This window comes from Oncorhynchus keta, chromosome 24 (genome assembly GCF_023373465.1).
Source record: "Oncorhynchus keta strain PuntledgeMale-10-30-2019 chromosome 24, Oket_V2, whole genome shotgun sequence".
NCBI lineage: Eukaryota > Metazoa > Chordata > Actinopteri > Salmoniformes > Salmonidae > Oncorhynchus > Oncorhynchus keta.
The window spans coordinates 12034766-12061712 of record NC_068444.1 but is presented as its reverse complement, the minus strand read 5'-3'; the positions used below and the strand labels follow the sequence as shown (position 1 = coordinate 12061712).

General features: G+C 46.8%; 1 protein-coding gene across 6 annotated transcripts in view; it reads left to right on the top strand.

Annotated features, from left to right (window-relative positions):
* LOC118380866 (brain-specific angiogenesis inhibitor 1-associated protein 2-like) overlaps positions 1-26947 on the top strand; it is a 150445-nt gene that overhangs the window by 85571 nt on the left and 37927 nt on the right. For all 6 annotated transcript variants that reach the window (XM_052477701.1, XM_052477703.1, XM_052477700.1 and 3 more), the window contains 3 exons: positions 904-1041; positions 12251-12403; positions 23158-23394. In XM_052477701.1, the coding sequence (XP_052333661.1) occupies positions 904-1041; positions 12251-12403; positions 23158-23394 (528 nt within the window). The remainder of the gene's footprint in view (positions 1-903; positions 1042-12250; positions 12404-23157; positions 23395-26947) is intronic.

Below are 26947 nucleotides of genomic sequence, written 5' to 3'. Positions count from 1 at the left end.
TATTCCACGGTGGCTTGGCCTCCCTACGGATCCACATTATCATCAAATAATCAGCTAGAGACAAACTCCACGGCTTTCTGAGCACTTCTTTTAATTTCCCACTGGTTTTCATCATAACCACTCAGCAATAAAGTTACAAATTACTTTCTTCTCTTACTTTCCGAATCATGAATTATGACATATTTTAAGAAAATAAGAAGAAGAAGTTCAAGCTTTATTTAAGGGATAAACTCATTTCTAGAGATTTATTGAAGAGAATGTTGTAGTGGAATTGGGAAGCTTAAATGAAGGCTCAGTACTGGATATTCATAAACAAAGTCAGTAATAAAATAATGCTGTCCTCTGTTTGAAATTCATATTGACCTCGTCAGTTCATTTGAGGCCGTACTTTGGCAGTCTGGCAGCCGATCAGAAAACCCTATGTTCCCCTCTCCCCCTTTTGTGTCCTTTCTCTCTCTGCTTGGCTCTGTTATTTCAGCATTGACTAAAGTAATTAGCCATGCTCAGCTAGGTTTTTCCATCAAACAGAAATAAAATATTGCAAACATTGTTTTGTGGAGGGCTGGCCGACCGGCAGACAGGCCAGGCCACAGGATTGCGTTAACTCTTGGCAGAGGTGAATGAGTGAAACACAAAGGCAGTGGTTTGGAACACAATAAGTCCTATAGCCACTGGGGACAGACTGTGTGTGGGTGGGTGGGGGAAGAGAGATCAGCCAAGTCCCTATGATGCCAGACTAACTCATTCCCCTGCATTATGCCACTTTGCATCAATCAGCGAATAGAAGGTGGTCAGGTGGTTTGAAATGGGACTCAACGCCTAACCATAGATGTAGAACACTAGTCTAGGGATGCCAATGACTGTTTAGCTATGTTAAAACTGACTCTATACTCCCACCTACAGGCAGCTCTGAAGAAGTACCAGATGGAGCACAAGAGTAAAGGAGAGAGTCTGGAGAAGTGTCAGGCAGAACTGAAGAAGCTCCGCAGGAAGAGCCAGGGCAGCAAGAACCCCTCCAAGTACGGAGACAAGGAGATGCAGGTGAGAGATCGGAGGGGGGAGAAGGGGTGTGTGTGTGTGCTTCCAAAGAGCCTCAGGTTTCGGTTAGCTTGCTACTGTGAATGAAACAGACAGACTGAGTCCCCAGTCAGCCTATGGACGATGCCAGCTGGTGGGTCAAACGTTCACCGTAGGGGAAGGTGACTGGTGAGACGTTTGACTACAGAGTCAGATAAATACTGTATCATCCCATTGGCCACAGCCCAGCAGGTGTCGAAGATGGATAGCCAATCTAATCCAAGGGGAGATTTAGGCTGAGCAAGTCTCTTATGGCCCCTTTTACTGAAGCAGAAGAAGTTGACTAAAACTTACTACAAGAACTCCGTAACCTTCAACCTTTAACCTTGCAGACGTTAGCCAAGTCATCTATATATACACTACCAGTCAAAACTTTGGACACGCCTACTCATTCAAGGGATATGGAATCATGTAGTAACTTTTAAAACTGTTAAACAAATCAAAATATATTTTATATTTGAGATTCTTCAAAGTAGCCACCCTTTGCCTTGATGACAGCTTTGTACACTCTTGGCATTCTCTCAACCAGCTTCATGAGGTAGTCACCTGGAATGCATTTCAATTAACAGGTGTGTCTGTCTATCATTACTTTAAAACATGAAGGTCTGTCAATGCAGAAAACCCTAGAATGAGTAGATGTGTCCAAAAGTTTGACTGGTACTGTAACAGCATCATCAAGGGAATAAGGGACCCATCCCATCTCTCACTAGCTCCCAGATACGAGGTTCTGAGAGATGGGTCATTCTTAGCTCTAGTACTGGTGGTGATGTGCTGCTGCTGGCTGGAGGGGTGGGCCCGGATACTGTGGGCCATGCCTCGGACAACCAAACGCCAAGCTCGGAGGGAGGGAGACAGATACAGCGATGGGAATAAATAAACTGAACGTCACCTTGAATTACTGCTTCAGAGATTCCAGCCTCTCACTCAAGGAGATGTGGTAAGATTGTTGGGACAGCCATGGGTAGATCCTATAAAAGTCCGGTCCACTGAAATAAGGGAGTCAATCATCTTGCTGATTTTTTTTTTATTTTATTTTTTTCTCCACTGCATTTTTCAAGCTTGTCAAAATGCTTTGAATCACCATGGTTACTCTCTTTATTCTGATCTTTGACCACTTCCTCAACTACATTGCGTAACATTTGTTTATTTGATGTGAAGTGTTATGTAGGCCAGCTAATTGTGTCCTGCAGAGGCATACACGCCTCCCCCATGGTAGCTGTTACAGAGAAGGTGTGTAATGTGCCCTTACAGGTTGCTGTGCCCCTCTGCCTCTCAGTGGGTAGCACCATGACACGTGGTGGGTGTACTGAGTCGATGGTTACACAACGCAGCACAGTGGAGGTGCAGGTGTGTGGAGGCTGATGTGTTGTGACGTTGTATTATGATTCTGAAGCTTCAATATGAGATGGGAGCACTGCCTGCCACTACTCAGTCCTCTTAGTTAAATAGTGTGTGTGTGTCTGTATGTCTCTGTGTGTGTGTGTGTGTCTGTGTGTCTGTGTGTGTCTGTGTGTCTGTGTGTGTGTACTGCAATTTCCTGGCAGAATGCAAAAGCCATCAGAGCGACTTACAGGTTCTCTGTTGCCCAAAGGATTCTATTTAAACCAATAGAAAATAAACAATTTCAGCAAAAGAGCGGGCCAGTCTACCAGGGGAACACTGAGGCATTGAGGGTGGCAGGGTAGCCTAGTGGTTAGAGCGTTCGGCTAGTAACCGAAAGGTTGCAAGTTCGAATCCCTGAGCTGACAAGGTACAAATCTTTCGTTCTGCCCTCTGAACAAGGCAGTCCTCCTATTCATAAAGCAGCCAGAGGGAAGGTAATTACAGAACTAGAACAGGAGTCATTTTGGAAATGGATACATGGTGCTTTAAGCCACAGCGTCTCTACAAGACGACACTCACCCTAAAAACCATTGGACTCCCATGGGCCGCTATGGTTTGGTGGGCAGGCAAGCCTGTGGTCTGTCTTTTTTTTTTTTTACATTACATTTGACATGTGAGTCATTCAGCAGACACTCTCTTAGTGAGTCCTTTACAGTGAGTACATTCGTCTTAAAGCTCAGTGGAACAACCACATATCACAGGCATTGACAGTACACCTTTCCCTTAAAGAGCAGAATCAGAGGTGGTAAAGGGGGAAGCTGACCTGGCTTCTGGAGGGGAGCTGACCTGGCTTCTGGAGGGGGAGCTGACCTGGCTTCTGGGGGGAGCTGACCTGGCTTCTGGGGGGCTGACCTGGCTTCTGGGGGGCTGACCTGGCTTCTGGGGGAGAAGCTGACCTGGCTTCTGGGGGGGGGCTGACCTGGCTTCTGGGGGGCTGACCTGGCTTCTGACTGACCTGGCTTCTGGGGGAAGCTGACCTGGCTTCTGGGGGAAGCTGACCTGGCTTCTGGGGGAAGCTGACCTGGCTTCTGGGGGGGAAGCTGACCTGGCTTCTGGGGGAGCTGACCTGGCTTCTGGGGGAGGGGGAGAAGCTGACCTGGCTTCTGGGGGAAGCTGACCTGGCTTCTGGGGGAAGCTGACCTGGCTTCTGGGGAAGCTGACCTGGCTTCTGGGGGGAAGCTGACCTGGCTTCTGGGGGAAGCTGACCTGGCTTCTGGGGGGGAAGCTGACCTGGCTTCTGGGGGAAGCTGACCTGGCTTCTGGGGGGGGCTGACCTGGCTTCTGGGGGGCTGACCCGGCTTCGTGGGGGGAGGCTGACCCGGCTTCGTGGGGGGCTGACCCGGCTTCCGGGGAGGCTGACCCGGCTTCCGGGGGAAGCTGACGAGGCTGACCCGGCTTCTGGGGGGAAGCTGACCCGGCTTCTGGGGGGGAGCTGACCCGGCTTAGTACTCCATAGCAAAGCACCATGGTCTTGTAGTGGATGCAAGCTTTGACTGGAAGCCAGTGAAGTGTGCAGAGGAGCAGGGTGACATGGGAGAACTTGGGAAGGGCTGCTGGTCTGGATAAGTTGCAGCGGTTTGATGGCACGAACAGGAAGCCCAGCTAACAGCGAGTTGCAGACGGGAGATCTGATGGTCCACTCCCAGCAGAGACACAAACACACGCAGGCAGACATGCACAAAAAGTAATTTCCGGGCCATAGTTACACTCCCTTGAGCCTGCTCTCTTCAGCACTTACTGATTAATGGAAGCTTCTGTCTGTGTGTGTGTGTGTGCTCCCAGCCTCTTAATGGTTCTTGAGTGTGATTACAGAGAGTGAGTGTTGCGTGGCTGGGTAGCTGCGTAGCCTATCTCGGTCCCTGCTGTGCCTCATGTGCACTTCTGGGAACAAGCGGTTGGCAGGGACACTTGAGACTGGTGGCCTCTTCTCTTTGCCAGGGAGGAAGGGGGGGGGTCGACGACAGAGTTTAGCTGATTTCCAGCTAGTGAAGCTCGTTATAATGATTCTCTGAAAGATGATGATGATTTTAGATCGACTTAATTATCCCACCTGAAGAAATGATTTGTGTGTCTGTGTGTTTAAACCCAGCCTCGGTAGACTCACTCTGAAAAAGCGAGTCCATCTCAGCCGCCGCCTTGTTCCTTCGTCCCATCATCGTTTCATTAAGTCGGGTAACAGCTCACTGATTTCCTCGGGAAGGGGAATGAAACAAAAAGTAATCTCCCTTTTCCCCGCTCTGCTCCAGATGGATGGTAATATTAAACCCTTACCTCTAGCCGATGATGAAAATGCACTCATTTACTACGGCGTCCCTAGGGGAACACAAAGCACGGACGCGGTGCCTGAAAATGACATGGTAAATCTCTCTCTCGTTCATTATTAAACACTTAAGAGGGAGTGTTTCAGGGGGAAAGGCAGACTGATTTGAATATAATGGGAATGTTGCTGGCGTTCTGCTGCCGACCCAGAAAAATAGGAAATCGCTAATAGCTTCTGTTACATAATATCTCAATTGGGTGTTAGATGAGCATTAGCACTGGTACATACGCAGTTGAACACCACAGCCTTTTGGTATTCCCATTTATTTCCGATTTATATTTTTATTATCATATTGCATTCAGTGTACTTACATGAGTTGAGGTAGATTAGCATTGGATTTACATTGCACGTTCTTCATTGCACTGATTTCCAATTGATTCGGTTGTCGGTTAAAAAGCATTTAGCAAATTGAGTGGGAGGTAAATGTATCGTACATTTTCTCTGTAGCTAAGGGCAGTAAGGTTTCCCATTGTTGAGACAGACCCTGGGGATCTCCCTCTGCTGCGCTCTGTCTCTCTGTCTGTCTGCCTGTGTCTCCTGTCTGTCTGTTTCTCTCTCCTCTCCGTCCGTCTCAGGCTCTGGTTACTATGAGAAGTGGTCAAATGAGGTGTGTTTTCTGAACAGTCGGAACGTACCACATTTCCCCAACTGATAGTCCTGTTTCATTGCTATGCCTTTGGAGCATTTATAGTAACTAGTAACGACAGCAACTAATTATCACGTTCTAATGGCAACTCTGTGAGGGTGACATGCTACATGCTGTGAAAACGGGAGTTTCAAGTGACACGCAACATGTTAGCACGTCACATAAAAGCACACGCTCAGACACATCTTGAGGCTACATCAACACCACAGTTCAGTTCCCTCTGCGTTAGCTGGATGGCGCCAGAGCAGATGGGATGTGGAGAGGATAAAAGAGGCCGAGCAAGAGAGAGGGAGGAGGGTCTGAGTTTGTTCTGTTCTGCTGCAGTTCTGTTCTTTCCTTCAGTTCTTCAACCCAGTTATTTTCTGTCTCTCTCTCATTCCACCTTTTCACTGTCCCTTCCTTTTCCACACTCTCTCTTTTCTGAATGACCCATGTCGTGTCCTCCCCTATTGATAATGTTTTAATAGGTCACTGTGATGTAATTGTTCTAGGAGGGAGGGGGAGGGGCTCCATGACATCAGAGGAAGCTTGTGCACTGACCGTGGTGACAAAAGATCAAGCTTAGGCCTCGAGCTTGACATAATCAAATGATGATTCTAGGAATGAAGTTCCATCAAAGTTTAGGTTCATTGAATCTGACATTTTGCGTTGACGTACTTGCATTGGTATCTCGTATTCCATTTTTAGTGGAGGTTTGAAATGTCCTTTTATGCATCTTCTGTCTCGCTCACCCAAGGCCTCTATCATTGAGTCTGTAAGAGTGGGAAAGGGGTTATGTCGGATCCCTCCATATGGTTCTTTGTCCCACCGTTCAACCCTTTCTTTCTTACTGCTGAGACTGCTTCCTGTCACCACCAGGGGTCCCCTGCTCCCCCGACCTCTAAGGCTTCTGGCTACAGTAAGACTCTAGAACACTGGTTCTCAATCCTGGTCCTGGGAACCCAAAGGGTGCACATTTTAGTTTTTGACCTAGCACTACACACCTGATTCAAATCATCAACTCGTCAAAAGGCTTTGGTGATTTTGAATCAGGTGTGTAGTGCTAGTTGAAAAACTAAAATGTGCACCTCTAGTCTACGGCCTGTACCTTTCGGCGTCTAGGCTACGGCGTCTAGGCTACGGCGTCTAGGCTACGGCGTCTAGGCTACGGCGTCTAGGCTACGGCGTCTAGGCTACGGCGTCTAGGCTACGGCGTCTAGGCTACGGCGTCTAGGCTACGGCGTCTAGGCTACGGCGTCTAGGCTACGGCGTCTAGGCTAAGGCGTGTACCGTTTGACGTGTCTCTTTCATCAACAGTGTGTTCACAGCAGGAATAGTTTACCTGGTAACAATATGAGATTAAAATGCTGTCAGAGAATCAACATGTAATGTCTGTATGTTAGATGTTGTCAAGTAGTAATATAGTATTCTATGATTGTGTTTTGTATGTCTTATTTTCATGGCGTGTTGACATGTATGTTTTTGTAAATGGCAGGGCTCATCTGCAAAAGTCAATATAGTATCGCATGAATACAGTAGTACATATGTATTGCCATATATCAGGCTGCCATTGGCTTTCAAGCGTGTTGTGTGTGAATGTGACTGAGTGAGACAGACGCCAGAGTGGTATACTACGAAGCACGCTAGCTCTACTCGGGCTTCTCTAATGCTAGCCAGTTTCACATTCCAGAGTGGTATACTACGAAGCACGCTAGCTCTACTCGGGCTTCTCTAATGCTAGCCAGTTTCACATTCCAGAGTGGTATACTACGAAGCACGCAAGATCTACTCGGGCTTCTCTAATGCAAGCCAGTTTCACATTCCAGAGTGGTATACTACGAAGCACGCTAGATCTACTCGGGCTTCTCTAATGCTAGCCAGTTTCACATTCCAGAGTGGTATACTACGAAGCACGCAAGATCTACTCGGGCTTCTCTAATGCTAGCCAGTTTCACATTCCAGAGTGGTATACTACGAAGCACGCAAGATCTTCTCGGGCTTCTCTAATGCTAGCCAGTTTCACATTCCAGAGTGGTATACTACGAAGCACGCTAGATCTACTCGGGCTTCTCTAATGCTAGCCAGTTTCACATTCCAGAGTGGTATCCTACGAAGCACGCAAGATCTACTCGGGCTTCTCTAAAGCTAGCCAGCTTCAGTTAGCTTCACATTCCAGCTCAGGCTTCATCCGTACTACGACGGTGGATATTGCTCCTCCGCCTGCCTCTAACTCTAGCAGACTTGTATCTGCGCTTGCATGTCACGCGTGGCTAGTTGAACTGATTATGGATTATATGTCTGTGGTTGGTTGCCACTGTCAGTTTGCCTTTTGCAAATTGCTAAATACATTTGTGTGAAAAACTTAGATTGGAAAGCAAATGCTGTCGTTACTAAATGTGTAATGTGATTGACATTAGTTCCTTTACACCCCCCCAAAAAAACATTTGATTTAATAAAACATTTGAATCAGTCTTCCTCAAACGAAGGGGATGATGACACAATCTTTGTGAGAAGGAATTTGATTTCATTGGTCCTCAACTTGTTCCTCAGACACTTCATTCAGGATAAATGGAGTTAGCCTGCTTTGGACAGGTTAGTTCTGAAGGATTCATTGCCATAGAAACCTACCTGGCTAAAAGATGAGCCATGTTCGTGGTGCTGGTTATCCCGAGTTGAACTCAAGAGTTGACCTCAGTTACCTCGCTAACTCCTCAAACCTGATTCCAAGTATAGGGCTCTGGGCTCTAGAGGCAAGCAGACTGGTTTGGCAGCTCGATACTGATTCCATACTACTGCTTTCTAGTTATTCTGTATCTGGCTGACTGACAGGCTGGCAGGCTGGTTGACTCACCTACTGATGGCCTGACTGACTGGCTGACTCACCTACTGTCTGGCTGGCCTTTTGTTTATATGTTGTCCAAGTTCAAGGTAAGGGTGTGTCTGGGAAGATCTAGAATTACCAGGAATAATGACCCTTGTTTGGTCCCGCCTATAAACGCACACTGTAGTACATGACAAGTAAACAAAACATGGCTCTCCTCTTCTTCTGCTACTACTACCACTACTACTACCACTACTACTACTACCACTACCACTACTACTACTACTACTACTACTACTACTACTATTACTACTACTACTACTACAGTAATCCAACTACTCCAGAATATATTTTTTTTGTTGCATTTTTGTTCAGAAAGAAAGAAATATACAACATGTAAAATGTTGGTCCCACGTTTCATGAGCTGAAATAAAAGATCCCACACATTTTTCTTAGACCACGTGTATGGCGTCGTGCGGGTGAGTGGTTTGCTGACGTCAGCGTTGTGAACAGAGTGCCCCATGATGGCAGTGTGGTTGGGCTGGAATAAGATAAGGACAATGAACATAATTTATCAATGGCAATTTGAATAATATAATAATAATAATATATGCCATTTAGCAGACGCTTTTATCCAAAGCGACTTACAGTCATGTGTGCATACATTCTACGTATGGGTGGTCCCGGGGATCGAACCCACTACCCTGGCGTTACAAGCGCCATGCTCTACCAACTGAGCTACAGAAGGACCAATGCACAGAGATGCCATGACGAGATCCTGAGGCCCATTGTCATGCCCTTCCTCCTCCGCCATCACCTCATATTTCAGCATGATAATGCACGGCCCCATGTCGCAAGGATCTATATACAATTTCTGGAAGCTGAAAATGTCCCAGTTTTTCCGAGGCCTGCATACTCACCAGACCGATCATCCACAGAGCATGTTTGGGATGCTCTGGATCGACTTGTACAACAGCGTGTTCCAGTTCCTGCCAATATACAGCAACTTCGCACAGTCATTGAAGAGGAGTGGGACAACATTACACTGGCCACAATCAACAGTCTGATCAACTCAATGCGAAGGAAGTGTCTCGCTGCATGAGGCAAATGGTGGTCACACCAGATACTGACTGGTTTTCTGATCCACGTCCCTAATTTTATTAGATTTTTTTACAGTATCTGTGACCAACGGATGCATATCTGTATTCCCAGTCATGTGAAATCCATAGATTAGAGCCTTATTAACTTGTTTCAATTGACTGATTTCCTTATATGAACTGTAACTCAGTAAAATCTTTTAATTGCTGATTGGCTGAAAGCTGTGGGGTATCAGACCGTATACCATGGGTATGACCAAAACATTTATTTTGACTGCTCTAAGGGGGGTATGTGGTATACCACGGCTAAGGGCTGCTGTTTTTACACTACACTACTGCTACTCGCCGTTTATCATCTATGCATAGTCAATTTACCCCCCCTACTTACATGTACAAATTACCTCTACTAACCTGTACCCGCGCACATTGACTCGGTACCGGTAACCACTGTATCAAATGTGTTTTACACTGTATTACATTACATTTAAGTCATTTAGCAGACGCTCTTATCCAGATATAAAGCCCTTCTTACATCAGCTGATATATCACAGTGCTGTACAGAAACCCAGCCTCAGTCAATGTATTGTAGCTGAGAGGAAGCTTTAATCACAGGCTTTTACTTTGAAAACAACACTAGTCATTTGAATCCTCCTTGAAGTTCCCATCATTGATAACTAATAAAGCTCCTCAAGTGTTTGTTTTCTCTTCTTCCTGTTCCTTTCTGTAATCAGTCTACACACAGAGTCTACACACAGATCAATGGGATCTGTCCTCTTCATCATGGTGGTGGTGGTGGTGGTGGGGGGAGGGGAATTGTGTAACAATCTCAGAGAAGAAACAGTTTGTTAGGTTTTTAATTCTGAGTAAAATACTCCACGGACACTATGGAAGCTGAACCAAGTTTAATTCTTCCCAGAGGATCAATACAGCTGCATTCAGACAAAACATGTTTCCACCTGTGTGTGTGTGTGTGTGTGTGTGTGTGTGTGTGTGTGTGTGTGTGTGTGTGTGTGTGTGTGTGTGTGTGTGTGTGTGTGTGTGTGTGTGTGTGTTTACAGTGGGGCAAAAAAGTATTTAGTCAGACGCCAATTGTGCAAGTTCTCCCACTTAAAAAGATGAGGCCTGTAATTTTCATCATAGGTACACTTCAACTATGACAGACAAAATGAAAAAAAAAATACAGAAAATCACATTGTAGGATTTTTAATGAATTTATTTGCAAATGATGGCGGAAAATACAACTCGTAAATATTTTATGGTTGGACAGGAAGAGGAAATGATAAATAAGTACATTTCATATACTGTCATTTCATTCTCAGAACCCAACAGCGTCTCTGACTGTCCTTTATCATTCTGAGGCAAGGACAGAGGGAAATGAAAGCTCCAGGGTAGCAGTGTGTGAAGTGCTAAATGGGAAGCCGAGTATTTGCAGTAAACATCTGTTTGCATTGCTTTAATGGGTTCTGTAATGGGGCTGCCATTTCCGTGTTTGTGTGTCTCCCTGATGTGAGCTTAGAGGGTCAAGCCTCACACGTCTGATATTTTTGTAAAGTATTCAACAAGGATTTGTGTGCATGCCTTTGTCTAGATGTTGACGACTGTTGTGTGGATGACAGTTTTCATGACTCGTCTGGTTGTATCTCTATGGTAACAAAGGATGAACTCAATTGTCCTCGTCTTAGGCTGATCTCTGCATGTGTCATCGACATCATAAGCGACTAATCCTACTTTAACTCTGCTTATATCGGCCATTTTGTTTTATAAGGCAGGGAATTAGTGCTCCGTTGTTTACTACTCAATGTATGCTGTGAGTCAGAATGTAGAGTGTTTATATGTTATTCTATGTACAGATTTTATACACTGATTTAGCTGCAAGTCACCTTATTCTAGTGGTACTCAAGATGACACACAGTACATTTAGGACCCCCGCAGCACTTCCGCAACACTCCCACAGCACTCCCACAGCACCCCCACAGCACCCCCGCAGCACCCCCACAGCACTCCCACAGCACTCCCACAGCACCCCCGCAGCACCCCCGCAGCACTCCCACAGCACCCCCACAGCACCCCCACAGCACCCCCACAGCACTCCCACAGCACTCCCACAGCACCCCCACAGCACTCACACAGCACTCCCACAGCACCCCCACAGCACTCCCACAGCACTCCCACAGCACCCCCACAGCACCCCCACAGCACTCACACAGCACTCCCACAGCACCCCTGCAGCTAAATGCACATTTTCAGGTTGTCGGCTTTACTTCATGCACCTAACTACAATACTAACCTTAACCATTGGCTCTCTCTCTCTCTCTGTTTCCAGCTACAATAATCATTTACAACATTAACAATGTCTACACTGTATTTCTGATCCATTTGATGTTGTTTTAATGGACAAAAATGTGCTTGTCTTTTAAAAAACAAGGCCATTTCTAGTGAACCCAAACCTTTGAATGGTAGTGTATATACTTATCTAACTGCTTAGATTTGTTTCTAGTGTCTAGGGGACAAATACATCCTACTGTACCTTATGTCTTCTTCCCATCCCCCTGCTTCTCCCTCCTCGCCCCGTCCCTCTCCTCACCCCGTCTCCCTCTCCTTGCCCCGTCCCCCTGCGCCTCCCTCATCTCCTCGCCCCCTCCTCCTCCCTCTCCTCTCCCCGTCCCTCTCCTCTCCTCTCCTCACCCCCTCCTCTCCCCCTCCTCCTCCCTCTCCTCACCCCATCCTCCTCCTCCCTCTCCTCGCCCTGTCCCCCTCCTCCCTCTCCTCGCCCCGTCCCTCGCCTCCTCCCTCTCCTCGCCCCTCCTCCCTCTCCTCGCCCCTCCTCCCTCTCCTCGCCCCGTCCCTCTCCTCCCTCTCCTCGACCCGTCCCCCTCTCCTCGACCCCTCCCTCTCCTCGCCCCGTCCACCTCCCGCCTTCTCCTCAGTATGTTGAGACCATTGGCAGCAAGCAGAGTGACCTGGACCAGTACACAGCAGAGGGCTACAAGAGTGCGCTGTCAGAGGAGAGGAGGAGGTACTGTTTCCTGGTGGACAGACAGTGTGCCGTGGCCAAGAACAGCAGCTCCTTCCATAGCAAGGTGAGATGTCGGACTCACATTTTCATCTACAGATTTCTGTTACCTTTTTGTTCTCTCTTTGCAGTTCACCCACTGCTTTACATATTGAGGGTTAAAACCAACTAGCTCTCAGTCTGACATCAAAATTAGACGTTCATCCTTGTTTCTCAAACGTTACATTTCGAAGTTGTTCCAAACATTACATCAATTCCAATCTAATTTTATTGGTCAAATAAACGTGTTTAGAAGAAGTTATTGCAGGTGTAGTGAAATACTGGTTGTTTCTAGCTCCAACAGTGAAGTAGTATCTAACAATTTCACAACAAACCACACAAATCTAAAGTAAAGGAGTTGAATAGGATAGAGTAAAGTATATACATACAGTTGAAGTCGGAAGTTTACATACACTTAGGTTGGAGTCATTAAAACTTGTTTTTCAACCACTCCACACATTTCTTGTCAACAAACTATAGTTTTGGCAAGTCGGTTAGGACATCTACTTAGTGTATGACACAAGTCATTTTTCCAACAATTTTTTATAGACAGATTATTTAACTTATTCATTGTATCACAATTCCAGTGGGTCAGAAGTTTACATACTAAATTGACTGTTCCTTTAAACAGCTTGGAAAATTACAGAAAATGATGTTGTGGCATTAGAAGCTTCTGATAGTCTATTTGACATTATTCGAGTCAAATGGAGGTGTACCTGTGGATGTACGTCAAGACCTACCTTCAAACTCAGCGTCTCTTTGCTCAACATCCTGGGAAAATCAAAAGATATCAGCCAAGACCCTAGAAAAAAAATTGTAGACCTCCACAAGTCTGATTCATCCTTGGGAGCAATTTCCAAATGCCTGAAGGTACCACGTTCATCTGTACAAACAATAGTACTACGCAAGTATAAACACCATGGAACCACGCAGCCGTCACACCGCTCAGGAAGGAGACACGTTCTGTCTCCTAGAGATAAACATACTTTGGTGTGAAAAGTGCAAATCAATCTCAGAACAACAGCAAAGGACCTTGTGAAGATGCTGGAGGAAACAGGTGCAAAAGTATCTATATCCACAGTAAAACGAGTCCTATATCGACAAGGAGGAAGCCACTGCTCCACTGCTCCAAAACCGCCATAAAAAAGCCAGACTACTGTTTGCAGCTCCACATGGGGGCAGAGATCGTACTTTTTGGAAAAATGTACTCTGGTCTGTTGAAACAAATTGAATTGTTTGGCCATAATGACCGTCGTTATGTTAGGAGGAAAAACGAGAAGGCTTGCAAGCCGAAAGAACACCATCCCAACCATGAAGCACGGGGGTGGCAGCATCATGTTGTGGGGGTGCTTTGCTGCAGGAGGGAGTGGTGCGCGTCACAAAATAGATGGCATCATGAGGGAGGAAAATTATTTGAATATATTGAAGCAACATCTCAAGACATCAGTCAGGAAGTTAAAGCTTGGTCGCAAATGAGTCTTCCAAATGGACAATGACCCCAAGCATACTTCCAAAGTTGTGGCAAAATGGCTTAAGGACAACAACGTCAAGGTATTGGAGTGGCCATCACAAAGCCCTGACCTCAAACCTATAGAAAATGTGTGGACAGAAGTGAAAAAGCATGTGCGAGTAAGGAGGCCTACAAACCTGACTCAGTTACACCAGCTCTGTCAGGAGGAATGTCAGGAGGAATGTCAGGAGGAATGTCAGGAGGAATGGACCAAATTCACCACCTTATTGTGGGAAGCTTATGGAAGGCTACTCAAAACATTTGACCCAAGTTAAACAATTTAAAGGCAGTGCTAGCAAATACTAATTGAGTGTATGTAAACTTCTGACCCACTGGGAATGTGATGAAAGAAATTAAAGCTGAAATAAATCATTCTCTCTACTATTATTCTGACATTTCACATTCTTAAAACAAAGAGGTGATCCTAACTGACCTAAGATGGAATTTTCACTAGGAATAAATGTCAGTAATTGTGAAAAACTGAGTTTAAATGAATTTGGCTAAGGTGTATGTGAACTTACAACTTCAACTGGATCAGGTGAGTAATGTAAACATATAAAAATTGTTAGTGGCTAGTGTTCCCTTATTGAAGTGGCTAGTGTTCTCTTATTGAAGTGGCTAGTGTTCCCTTATTGAAGTGGCTAGTGTTCCCTTATTGAAGTGGCTAGTGTTCTCTTATTGAAGTGGCTAGTGTTCCCTTATTGAAGTGGCTAGTGTTCCCTTATTGAAGTGGCTAGTGTTCCCTTATTGAAGTGGCTAGTGTTCCCTTATTGAAGTGGCTAGTGTTCCCTTATTGAAGTGGCTAGTGTTCCCTTATTGAAGTGGCTAGTGTTCTCTTATTGAAGTGGCTAGTGTTCCCTTATTGAAGTGGCTAGTGTTCCCTTATTGAAGTGGCTAGTGTTCTCTTATTGAAGTGGCTAGTGTTCCCTTGTTGAAGTGGCTAGTGTTCCCTTATTGAAGTGGCTAGTGTTCTCTTATTGAAGTGGCTAGTGTTCCCTTATTGAAGTGGCTAGTGTTCCCTTATTGAAGTGGCTAGTGTTCTCTTATTGAAGTGGCTAGTGTTCCCTTATTGAAGTGGCTAGTGTTCCCTTATTGAAGTGGCTAGTGTTCTCTTATTGAAGTGGCTAGTGTTCCCTTATTGAAGTGGCTAGTGTTCCCTTATTGAAGTGGCTAGTGTTCCCTTGTTGAAGTGGCTAGTGTTCCCTTGTTGAAGTGGCTAGTGTTCTCTTATTGAAGTGGCTAGTGTTCTCTTATTGAAGTGGCTAGTGTTCTCTTATTGAAGTGGCTAGTGTTCCCTTATTGAAGTGGCTAGTGTTCCCTTATTGAAGTGGCTAGTGTTCCCTTGTTGAAGTGGCTAGTGTTCCCTTATTGAAGTGGATAGTGTTCCCTTATTGAAGTGGCTAGTGTTCCCTTATTGAAGTGGCTAGTGTTCCCTTATTGAAGTGGCTAGTGTTCCCTTATTGAAGTGGCTAGTGTTCCCTTATTGAAGTGGCTAGTGTTCCCTTATTGAAGTGGCTAGTGTTCCCTTATTGAAGTGGCTAGTGTTCCCTTATTGAAGTGGCTAGTGTTCCCTTATTGAAGTGGCTAGTGTTCCCTTATTGAAGTGGCTAGTGTTCCCTTATTGAAGTGGCTAGTGTTCCCTTATTGAAGTGGCTAGTGTTCCCTTATTGAAGTGGCTAGTGTTCCCTTATTGAAGTGGCTAGTGTTCCCTTATTGAAGTGGCTAGTGTTCCCTTATTGAAGTGGCTAGTGTTCCCTTGTTGAAGTGGCTAGTGTTCCCTTGTTGAAGTGGCTAGTGTTCCCTTGTTGAAGTGGCTAGTGTTCCCTTATTGAAGTGGCTAGTGTTCCCTTATTGAAGTGGCTAGTGTTCCCTTGTTGAAGTGGCTAGTGTTCCCTTGTTGAAGTGGCTAGTGTTCCCTTGTTGAAGTGGCTAGTGTTCCCTTGTTGAAGTGGCTAGTGTTCCCTTGTTGAAGTGGCTAGTGTTCCCTTATTGAAGTGGCTAGTGTTCCCTTATTGAAGTGGCTAGTGTTCCCTTATTGAAGTGGCTAGTGTTCCCTTATTGAAGTGGCTAGTGTTCCCTTATTGAAGTGGCTAGTGTTCCCTTGTTGAAGTGGCTAGTGTTCCCTTGTTGAAGTGGCTAGTGTTCCCTTGTTGAAGTGGCTAGTGTTCCCTTGTTGAAGTGGCTAGTGTTCTCTTATTGAAGTGGCTAGTGTTCCCTTGTTGAAGTGGCTAGTGTTCCCTTGTTGAAGTGGATAGTGTTCCCTTATTGAAGTGGCTAGTGTTCCCTTATTGAAGTGGCTAGTGTTCCCTTATTGAAGTGGCTAGTGTTCCCTTATTGAAGTGGCTAGTGTTCCCTTATTGAAGTGGCTAGTGTTCCCTTATTGAAGTGGCTAGTGTTCCCTTGTTGAAGTGGCTAGTGTTCCCTTGTTGAAGTGGCTAGTGTTCCCTTGTTGAAGTGGCTAGTGTTCCCTTGTTGAAGTGGCTAGTGTTCCCTTGTTGAAGTGGCTAGTGTTCCCTTGTTGAAGTGGCTAGTGTTCCCTTGTTGAAGTGGCTAGTGTTCCCTTGTTGAAGTGGCTAGTGTTCCCTTGTTGAAGTGGCTAGTGTTCCCTTGTTGAAGTGGCTAGTGTTCCCTTGTTGAAGTGGCTAGTGTTCCCTTGTTGAAGTGGCTAGTGTTCCCTTGTTGAAGTGGCTAGTGTTCCCTTGTTGAAGTGGCTAGTGTTCCCTTGTTGAAGTGGCTAGTGTTCCCTTGTTGAAGTGGCTAGTGTTCCCTTGTTGAAGTGGCTAGTGTTCCCTTGTTGAAGTGGCTAGTGTTCCCTTGTTGAAGTGGCTAGTGTTCCCTTGTTGAAGTGGCTAGTGTTCCCTTGTTGAAGTGGCTAGTGTTCCCTTGTTGAAGTGGCTAGTGTTCCCTTATTGAAGTGGCTAGTGTTCCCTTATTGAAGTGGCTAGTGTTCCCTTATTGAAGTGGCTAGTGTTCCCTTGTTGAAGTGGCTAGTGTTCCCTTGTTGAAGTGGCTAGTGTTCCCTTGTTGAAGTGGCTAGTGTTCCCTTGTTGAAGTGGCTAGTGTTCCCTTGTTGAAGTGGATAGTGTTCCCTTATTGAAGTGGCTAGTGTTCCCTTATTGAAGTGGCTAGTGTTCCCTTATTGAAGTGGCTAGTGTTCCCTTGTTGAAGTGGCTAGTGTTCCCTTGTTGAAGTGGCTAGTGTTCCCTTGTTGAAGTGGCTAGTGTTCCCTTGTTGAAGTGGCTAGTGTTCCCTTATTGAAGTGGCTAGTGTTCCCTTATTGAAGTGGCTAGTGTTCCCTTATTGAAGTGGCTAGTGTTCCCTTATTGAAGTGGCTAGTGTTCCCTTATTGAAGTGGCTAGTGTTCCCTTATTGAAGTGGCTAGTGTTCCCTTATTGAAGTGGCTAGTGTTCCCTTATTGAAGTGGCTAGTGTTCCCTTATTGAAGTGGCTAGTGTTCCCTTATTGAAGTGGCTAGTGTTCCCTTATTGAAGTGGCCAGTTTTTTTTAAAAAGCACATTTTTTGTCCATTTTAAAATAACATCAAATTGATCAGAAATAAAGTGTAGATATTGTTAATGTTGTAAATTACAATTGTAGCTGTAAACGGCAGATTTTTTTATATGGAATATCTACATAGGTGTACAGAGGCCCGTTATCGGCAACTATCACTCCTGTGTTCCAGTGGCACGTTGTGTTTAGCTACAGCTTTGATACACCTGTAATGACTTTAACTTCTGGATGATAGCGGGGTGAACAGGCCATGTCTCTGGTTGTTGAGGTCTTTTTGTCCTTCCTGTGACATCGGGTGCTGTAGGTGTCCTGGAGGGCAGGTAGTTTTCCCCTGGTGATGCGTTGGGCGGACAGCAACACCCTCTGGGAAGCCCTGCAGTTGCCGTACCAGGCGGTGATACAGCCCGACAGGATGCTTTCAATTGTGTATCTGTAAAAGTTTGAAGGTTTCAGGTGCCTAGCCAAATTTGAAGAATGCGTTGTTGCGCCTTCTTCACCACACTGTCTGTGTGGGTGGACCATTTCAGTTTGTCAGTGATGTTTACGCCGAGGAACTTAATGTCCACCTTCTCCACTGTTGTACCTTCAATGTGGATGGGGGGTGCTCCCCCTGCTGTTTCCTGAAGTCCACGATCAGCTCCTTTTCCTTTGTTGACGTTGGATGAAAGGTTATTTTCCTGACGCCACACTCCCAGGGCCCTCACCTCCCCCTGTAGGCTGTCTCGTCATTGTTGTTAATCAGGCCTACTACTGTTGTATCTTCCGCAAACTTGATGATTGAGTTGGAGGCGTGAGTGGCCACGCAGTCATGGGTGAACAGGGAGTACAGTAGAGGGCTGAGCACACACCCTTGTGGGGCCCCAGTGTTGAGGATCAACAAAGTGGAGGTGATGTTTCCTACCTTCATCACCTGAGGGGACGGCCCGTCAAAGTCTGAAAACTTTCCTAAAGTGCTCGACGCACGGCAGCCCTATCCGTCGGGGCCATTTTTCAAAGTGTTTAAGGTTAGGTTTAGGCATTAATTCATAACCTCTTGGAACTCCCTCTCCCAGATCCGGGAGAATTGTCATCAAAATTGAAAATAGTGCCCCCTAGTTTCAAGAGGTTCACTCCAATCTCAAGGTTATGCATTAATATTCACTGCTTTATCTTTTGATGGTTAAAACAGCAAGGTAATACAGGCACTTCCACTCACACCAACAGGTCCAGGGGTGCAATATTCTGGTCACTTTCTGGAAAATTCCAAATGATGAATTCTAGGTTGGAGGTTTCCCTCACAGCTTATTTCCTTTTAATTGCAGGAATCATCCAACTGGGATTTTTGGGGGGAAATTGGGAACGTTCTAGAATTTTACTGTTACCAGAAACTGTTTACTTCTCCTTTCGGGACGGTTCATATAGTTGTTTCGTTTGGCTTTAGCCATTGTGTCCAGTGGCTTTGCTTCAAGACTGCCGATCATGCCACGGTTGCTCTCACAAATCAATGCAGCCACCTAGTGTCTTTATTCAGGAGCTTCCAAGTCCTGGTTAAGTGGGTGGATGTTCACTTTCTGCTCTCTCTGCTTTGTTTAACTCGGGCCTTGGAGCTGAGAGACTGTGCAGTGGGAGGAAAGGAGATGTAGAGGACAAAAGGATAGGAAGGGAAGAGGGTGAACAGTGTCCCACTTCCACAAGTTAGTGGATGTGAATCCCAGAGGGAGAATGTGTGGGCTGACTGTCTATAGACAATACTGATGTGCTGACACAGAGAGAAGGAGAGAAAGGAGGGGGAGAGTTTGTGTTTTGAAGTCATTACGAAAGAAGCAGTGAATATTCTGTGTGAGGGGAAAATATGGAGGCCAAGAGATTGTAGGGGAACATAGAAAGAATGAGTGTGAGTCGTGTAGGAAGAGATGGGTTAGAGGAGGCCCCACTCTTCAGGTTCTCACCCCAGTGCTCACACACACACACACACACACACACACACACACACACACACACACACACACACACACACACACACACACACACACACACACACACACACACACACACACACACACACACACACACACACAGAATAGTGGTACCCTCCATCTATGTGACATACATACTTAAGGTAGCAGCAACTGTCCTGTGGTGATGGAGTAGAGGAATACAGTGAAATGAAGAAGCAGGCCGTTGGTGTTGATCATCTCTCTGGCATGGAGCTTTAGAAACCACACTACCACCCACACTACATTACCTAGCAGATACCACCACCTGGGAGCTGAGTCACCTACTGGCACCGCTACCCAGCGCACCAATGGAGAGAGACCAGGGAAGAACACTCTGACTGGTACACAGAAAGCAGTAAGGTAGAAAACATGGAAACAGAGACCGATTTAAAGTAGGCTATGTACAGAGACCAAGAGTAACATACCGTAGATAGAGGGATTTGTCACACTCAAGGTGCTATCTAAAACCTCATCCTTTTGAAGATCCTTTTTTCAGGTAGAATCATTTTAGTTCCATGTAGAACCCTTTTGAGTTCCATGTAGAACCCTTTTGAGTTCCATGTAGAACCCTTTTGAGTTCCATGTAGAACCCTTTCCACAGAGTTGATGAACCCTTTTGGAACCCCTTTTTGTATTTTTTTGTAAGTGTTTTGTTTCTAAGGGAGTGCAGTTTATGAAGAACCCTGGCAACCCTGCTGAATATTACTTCCTGTCTTACACCCAGACTGCTTTAATGGGTGTAGGTGGGGGTAAAACTGATCAGAGGTAAGCTAGAGCAGGAAACCCATAGCTGGGGAGAGAGCTGGTGGAGAGGCCTGGAGGCTGGAGATGGTGTCGCGGGCCTTGAGTACAATAATCCTGGGAGGGAGGCTGCTGATGTATCGCTTTGAGATGAAACGGCCTGCTAGACTGGTAATGAGGCTGCTTCAGCTGTGAAACGAAACTGCCTGCTAGACTGGTAATGAGGCTGCTTCAGCTGTGAGACTGCAGCGTAGCCTAGTGGTTAGAGCGTTGGACTCGTAACCGGAAGGTTGCAAGTTCAAACCCCCGAGCTGACAACAAATCTGTTGTTCTGCCCCTGAACAGGCAGTTAACCCACTGTTCCTAGGCCGTCCCTGAACAGGCAGTTAACCCACTGTTCCTAGGCCGTCATTGAACAGGCAGTTAACCCACTGTTCCTAGGCCGTCCCTGAACAGGCAGTTAACCCACTGTTCCTAGGCCGTCATTGAACAGGCAGTTAACCCACTGTTCCTAGGCCGTCCCTGAACAGGCAGTTAACCCACTGTTCCCAGGCCGTCATTGAACAGGCAGTTAACCCACTGTTCCTAGGCCGTCATTGAACAGGCAGTTAACCCACTGTTCCTAGGCCGTCATTGAACAGGCAGTTAACCCACTGTTCCTAGGCCGTCATTGAACAGGCAGTTAACCCACTGTTCCCAGGCCGTCATTGAACAGGCAGTTAACCCACTGTTCCTAGGCCGTCATTGAACAGGCAGTTAACCCACTGTTCCCAGGCCGTCATTGAACAGGCAGTTAACCCACTGTTCCCAGGCCGTCATTGAACAGGCAGTTAACCCACTGTTCCCAGGCCGTCATTGAACAGGCAGTTAACCCACTGTTCCCAGGCCGTCATTGAACAGGCAGTTAACCCACTGTTCCCAGGCCGTCATTGAACAGGCAGTTAACCCACTGTTCCCAGGCCGTCATTGAACAGGCAGTTAACCCACTGTTCCTAGGCCGTCATTGAACAGGCAGTTAACCCACTGTTCCCAGGCCGTCATTGAACAGGCAGTTAACCCACTATTCCTAGGCCGTCATTGAACAGGCAGTTAACCCACTGTTCCTAGGCCGTCATTGAACAGGCAGTTAACCCACTGTTCCTAGGCCGTCATTGAACAGGCAGTTAACCCACTGTTCCCAGGCCGTCATTGAACAGGCAGTTAACCCACTGTTCCTAGGCCGTCATTGAACAGGCAGTTAACCCACTGTTCCCAGGCCGTCATTGAAAATAAGAATTTGTTCTTAACCTCTTGGTCCTACCTGGCACGCAGGCGTCCCATCAAGACATTTGGAAATGCAAATGCGCTACGCTAAATGCTAATAGTACTAGTTAAAACTCAAACGTTCATTAAAATACACATGCAGGGTATTGAATTAAAGCTACACTCGTTGTGAATCCAGGCAACAAGTCAGATTTTTAAAATGCTTTTCGGCGAAAGCATGAGAAGCTATTATCTGATAGCATGTAACACCCCAAAAGACCCGCAGGGGACGTAAACAAAATAATTAGCATAGTCGTCGCTACACAAACCGCACAAATAAAATATAAAACATTCATTACCTTTGACCATCTTCTTGGTTGGCACTCCTAGATGTCCCATAATCACTATTGGGTATTTTTTTCGATTAAATCGGTCCATATATAGCCTAGATATCGATCTATGAAGACTGTGTGATAAACGGAAAAAAATAGCGTCTTGTAACATCATTTTTTACAATTAAAATAGTCGACGATAAACTTTCACAAAACGCTTCGAAATACTTTTGTAATGCAACTTTAGGTATTATTAAACGTTAATAAGCGATCAAATTGATCACGAGGCGAAGTATATTCTTTAGCTGTCCGTCTGGATTCTCAACCAAAATATCCGGTCGGAGACCGGAGGAAATGCGTTGCCTTGAGTCTGTTTGACTAAGAAACAAAGCCTAGGCAAATGACAAGACTGTTGACATCGTGTGGAAGCTGTAGGTATTGCAACCTCAGCCCCATTAAATGTGGTTCACCTTTATCAATGGGTTCAAGTCGCGCATGGATATATACTTCCATTTTCAGTGATCAGATTTTCCTGCGCTTTTCGATGAAACGCACATTCTGTTATAGTCACAGCAGTGATTTAACCAGTTTTATAAACGTCTGAGTGTTTTCTATCCACACATACTAATCATATGCATATACTATATTCCTGGCATGAGTAGCAGGGCGCTGAAATGTTGCGTGATTTTTAAAAAAAGTAGGGGGTTCGGATTAACAGGTTAACTGACTTGCCTGGTTAAATAAAGGTAAAATAAAAAATCAATAAAAAGATTAAACGGCTGCTAGACTGGTAATGAGACTGCTAATGAGACTGCTTCAGCTCCCCAGGCCAACACATAGAAGAGCTGTCAGAGCTGAGAGAGAAGGATGTCTTAGTTTGATGCTGTTGCAGAGAGGGGAATAGGTTATGCGCTCACTTTCAATTCAATAGGCTTTTTGTGGCTTGGGAAACATATGTTTACATTGCCAAAGGAAGTGAAATAGATAATGAATGAACCGTAAACATTACATTCCTATATGTTCTATAGGAATAGAGACATTTTAGATGTCAAATTATGTCTATACACAGCATTGTAACGATGTGCAAATAAAGTCTAAAAGGAAAAATAAATATGGGTTGTATTTTCACTGAGTCTGTACATAGTCACAGCTTTCCTTAATTTTGGGTCAGTCACAGAGGTCAGCTATTCTCGCTCACTCTCTGATTTGATACTTGAGCTGGAGATCCCACACACTGACACTTCCTTTCCAGGAGCCCACGCTCTCCCACCTAGGCTGACTCAACTACCTCAGCTAATGTAGTTATTTTCTCAAGCAGTGAACCTTTTCACAGGATAAAGATTTGTGCAACAGTTTCTCCTGAACGTTATAACCTCCTAGAATATCTCCTTATATCTAAATACACTTTAAACGTTTGACCAGGTTCAAAGGAACACCTTCTCCCTTTGTGTTTATTTACCTGTCTTCTCCAGGGTAAGGACCTGCTAGCCCAGAAGATCCCAGCATGGCAGCAGGCGTGTGCTGACCCAACCAAGCTGCCTGACCGTGCCATGCTCCTGGCTCAGCAGATGACCTCTACAGGGGGTTCCCTGGGGTCAGTCTCCCACACCCACCATGGTTCAAAGGGAAACCTGCTCATCTCTGACCCCATTCCCGGGGCCAAACCCCTGCCTGTACCCCCCGAGCTGGCTGCCCTCATGGGCCAACAGGTGGGTTACCAGTACTGGTGGTATTACTATAATATTGCTGTGTTGGCGCTGTGTTGGAACTCAAGTACTCAAATGACTCAAGTAAAAGTGAAAGTCACCCAGTATAATTCTACCAGAGTAAAATATACTTATGTATCAAAATAAATGGAATTGCTCAAATAAAAGTATAAATAATTTAAAATGACATATATTAAGGAAACCAGACGGCACAATTTGAATTAAAATTGTATTTTATTTACAGCTAGCCAGGGCTTCAACAGTCCACCAGATCAGAGACAGTAGTGAGACCAGGGATTTTCTCTTGAATTGGAGCATTGTCCTGTCAAAATGTAATGAGGACTTTTGAGTGCCAGGAAAAATGTATGGCGTAAATGTACATGATTTTTGTTTTGGAATGTAGTGAAGTAAAAGTTGTCAAAAATATAAATAGTAAAGTACAAAGTATTTTTACATAAGTATTTTACACCACTGTGTTAGTACTATGATAGTAGTATGATAGTACTATGAAAGTACACATATTACTACAATATGACCCAGTAGTTAGCTATAGAGCTGCTATGGTTTGTCAGCCCTAATGGAGAAACATTCAGTTAATTGTGTGCTGCAGGCATCAATCGTTGTTTATCATCACTAATTGTGTTTTTGATTATGGAGCTTTGAAGCGCTGTGTGAGTGTCGGCGTTTCTCAGTATGAGCCTCTGTATCGGTGTGTTGCCTCGGTGTTTGAGGGAGTACTGTTGAGTGTTGAGGCCCGCAGCAGGTTTGTGGGCTGCTGCTCTAACGACGTTCCTTAATTAACACCACCAGCTAGTCTGTTGCCTAGCAATGCCCCAGGGTTGCCTAGCGATGCCCCAGGATGTTGGGATTCCATTATGGAATCTCTTGGAGCCTCTCCTTTAGAACACAGAACCACTCAGAACTCTCCCTCATGCCACACACACACACACACACACACACACACACACACACACACACACACACACACACACACACACACACACACACTTGTTGATGCAAATTAAGTCATTAGTGCTGCACACTAATTAGAAATGCCTTTAGGAAGGAACAGAAACAGATTACTTGGGTCTGTTGGGCTGTTGATTGTTTCACACCCTGCTTCCACTCTGCTGTGTTGTTGTTCGTGGTGTGTGTGTGCCTGCGTGTGTGTGTGTGTGTGTGTGTGTGTGTAGTGTGTGTGTGTGCCTGCGTTCGTGTGTGTGTGTGTGTGTGTGTGTGCCTGCGTTCGTGTGTGTGTGTGCGCCTGCCGTTCGTGTGTGTACTGTGTGTGTACAGTGTGTGTGTGTGTGTGTGCCTGCCGTTCGTGTGTGTGTGTGCCTGCCGTTCGTGTGTGTACTGTGTGTGTACAGTGTGTGTGTGCCTGCCGTTCGTGTGTGTGCGCCTGCGTTCGTGTGTGTGCGCCTGCGTTCGTGTGTGCGCCTGCGTTCGTGTGTGCGCGTTCGTGTGTGCGCCTGCGTTCGTGTGTGCGCCTGCGTTCGTGTGTGCCGTTTGTGTCGTTCGTGTGTGTGTGTGTGTGCCTGCGTACGTGTGTGTGCCTGCGTTCGTGTGTGTGTGTGTGTGCCTGCGTTCGTGTGTGTGTGTGTGTGCCTGCATTCGTGTGTGTGCGCCTGTGTTCGTGTGTGTGTGTGTGTGTGCGCCTGCGTTCGTGTGTGTGTGTGCGCCTGCGTTCGTGTGTGTGTGTGCGCCTGCGTTCGTGTGTGTGTGTGCGCCTGCGTTCGTGTGCGTGTGTGTGCGCCTGCATTCCTGTGTGTGTACGTGCGCCTGCGTCGTGTGTGTGTGTGTGTGCGCCTGCGTTCGTGTGTGTGTGTGTGTGTGTGCGCCTGCGTTCGTTCGTGTGTGTGCGCCTGCGTTCGTTCGTGTGTGTGCGCCTGCGTTCGTTCGTGTGTGTGCGCCTGCGTTCGTGTGTGTGCGCCTGCGTTCGTGTGTGTGCGCCTGCGTTCGTGTGTGTGTGTGCGCCTGCGTTCGTGTGTGTGTGTGCGCCTGCGTTCGTGTGTGTGTGTGTGTGCCTGCGTTCGTGTGCGTGTGTGTGCGCCTGCATTCCTGTGTGTGTACGTGCGCCTGCGTTCGTGTGTGTGTGTGCGCCTGCGTTCGTGTGTGTGTGTGCGCCTGCGTTCGTGTGTGTGTGTGCCTGCGTTCGTGTGTGTGTGTGTGTGCCTGCGTTCGTGTGTGTGTGTGTACAGTGTGTGTGTACAGTGTGTGTACAGTGTGTGTGTGTGCACAGTGTGTGTGTGTGCCTGCCGTTCGTGTGTGTGTGTGTGCCTGCCGTTCGTGTGTGTACTGTGTGTGTACAGTGTGTGTGTGCCTGCCGTTCGTGTGTGTGTGTGTGTGTGTGTACTGTGTGTGTACAGTGTGTGTGTGCCTGCCGTTCGTGTGTGTGCGCCTGCGTTCGTGTGTGTGTGTGTGTGCCTGCATTCGTGTGTGTGCGCCTGTGTTCGTGTGTGTGTGTGTGTGCCTGCGTTCGTGTGTGTGCGCCTGTGTTCGTGTGTGTGTGTGTGTGTGTGTGCGCCTGCGTTCGTGTGTGTGTGTGCGCCTGCGTTCGTGTGTGTGTGTGCGCCTGCGTTCGTGTGTGTGTGTGCGCCTGCGTTCGTGTGTGTGTGTGCGCCTGCGTTCGTGTGCGTGTGTGTGCGCCTGCATTCCTGTGTGTGTACGTGCGCCTGCGTTCGTGTGTGTGTGTGCGCCTGCGTTCGTGTGTGTGTGTGTGTGTGTGCGCCTGCGTTCGTTCGTGTGTGTGCGCCTGCGTTCGTGTGTGTGCGCCTGCGTTCGTGTGTGTGCGCCTGCGTTCGTGTGTGTGCGCCTGCGTTCGTGTGTGTGCGCCTGCGTTCGTGTGTGTGCGCCTGCGTTCGTGTGTGTGTGTGCGCCTGCGTTCGTGTGTGTGTGTGCGCCTGCGTTCGTGTGTGTGTGTGTGTGTGCCTGCGTTCGTGTGCGTGTGTGTGCGCCTGCGTTCCTGTGTGTGTACGTGCGCCTGCGTTCGTGTGTGTGTGTGCGCCTGCGTTCGTGTGTGTGTGTGCGCCTGCGTTCGTGTGTGTGTGTGCCGCCGTTCGTGTGTGTGTGTGCCTGCGTTCGTGTGTGTGTGTGTGTGTGTGCCTGCGTTCGTGTGTGTGTGTGTGCCTGCGTTCGTGTGTGTGTGTGTGCCTGCGTTCGTGTGCGTGTGTGTGTGCCTGCGTTCCTGTGCGTGTGTGTGTGCCTGCGTTCCTGTGCGTGTGTGTGTGCCTGCATTCCTGTGTGTGTGTGTGTGTGTGTGCCTGCGTTCCTGTGTGTGTACGTGCGCCTGCGTTGCGCCTGCGTTCGTGTGTGTGTGCGCCTGTGCGTGTGTGTGTGCGCCTGCGTTCGTGTGTGTGTGCCGCCTGCGTGTGCGCCTGCGTTCGTGTGTGTGTGCGTGTGTGTGTGCGCCTGCGTTCGTGTGTGTGTGCGCCTGCGTTCGTGTGTGTGTGCGCCTGCCTGCGCCTGCGTTCGTGTGTGTGTGCGCCTGCGTTCGTGTGTGTGTGCGCCTGCGTTCGTGTGTGTGTGCGCCTCGTTCGTTCGTGTGTGTGTGCGC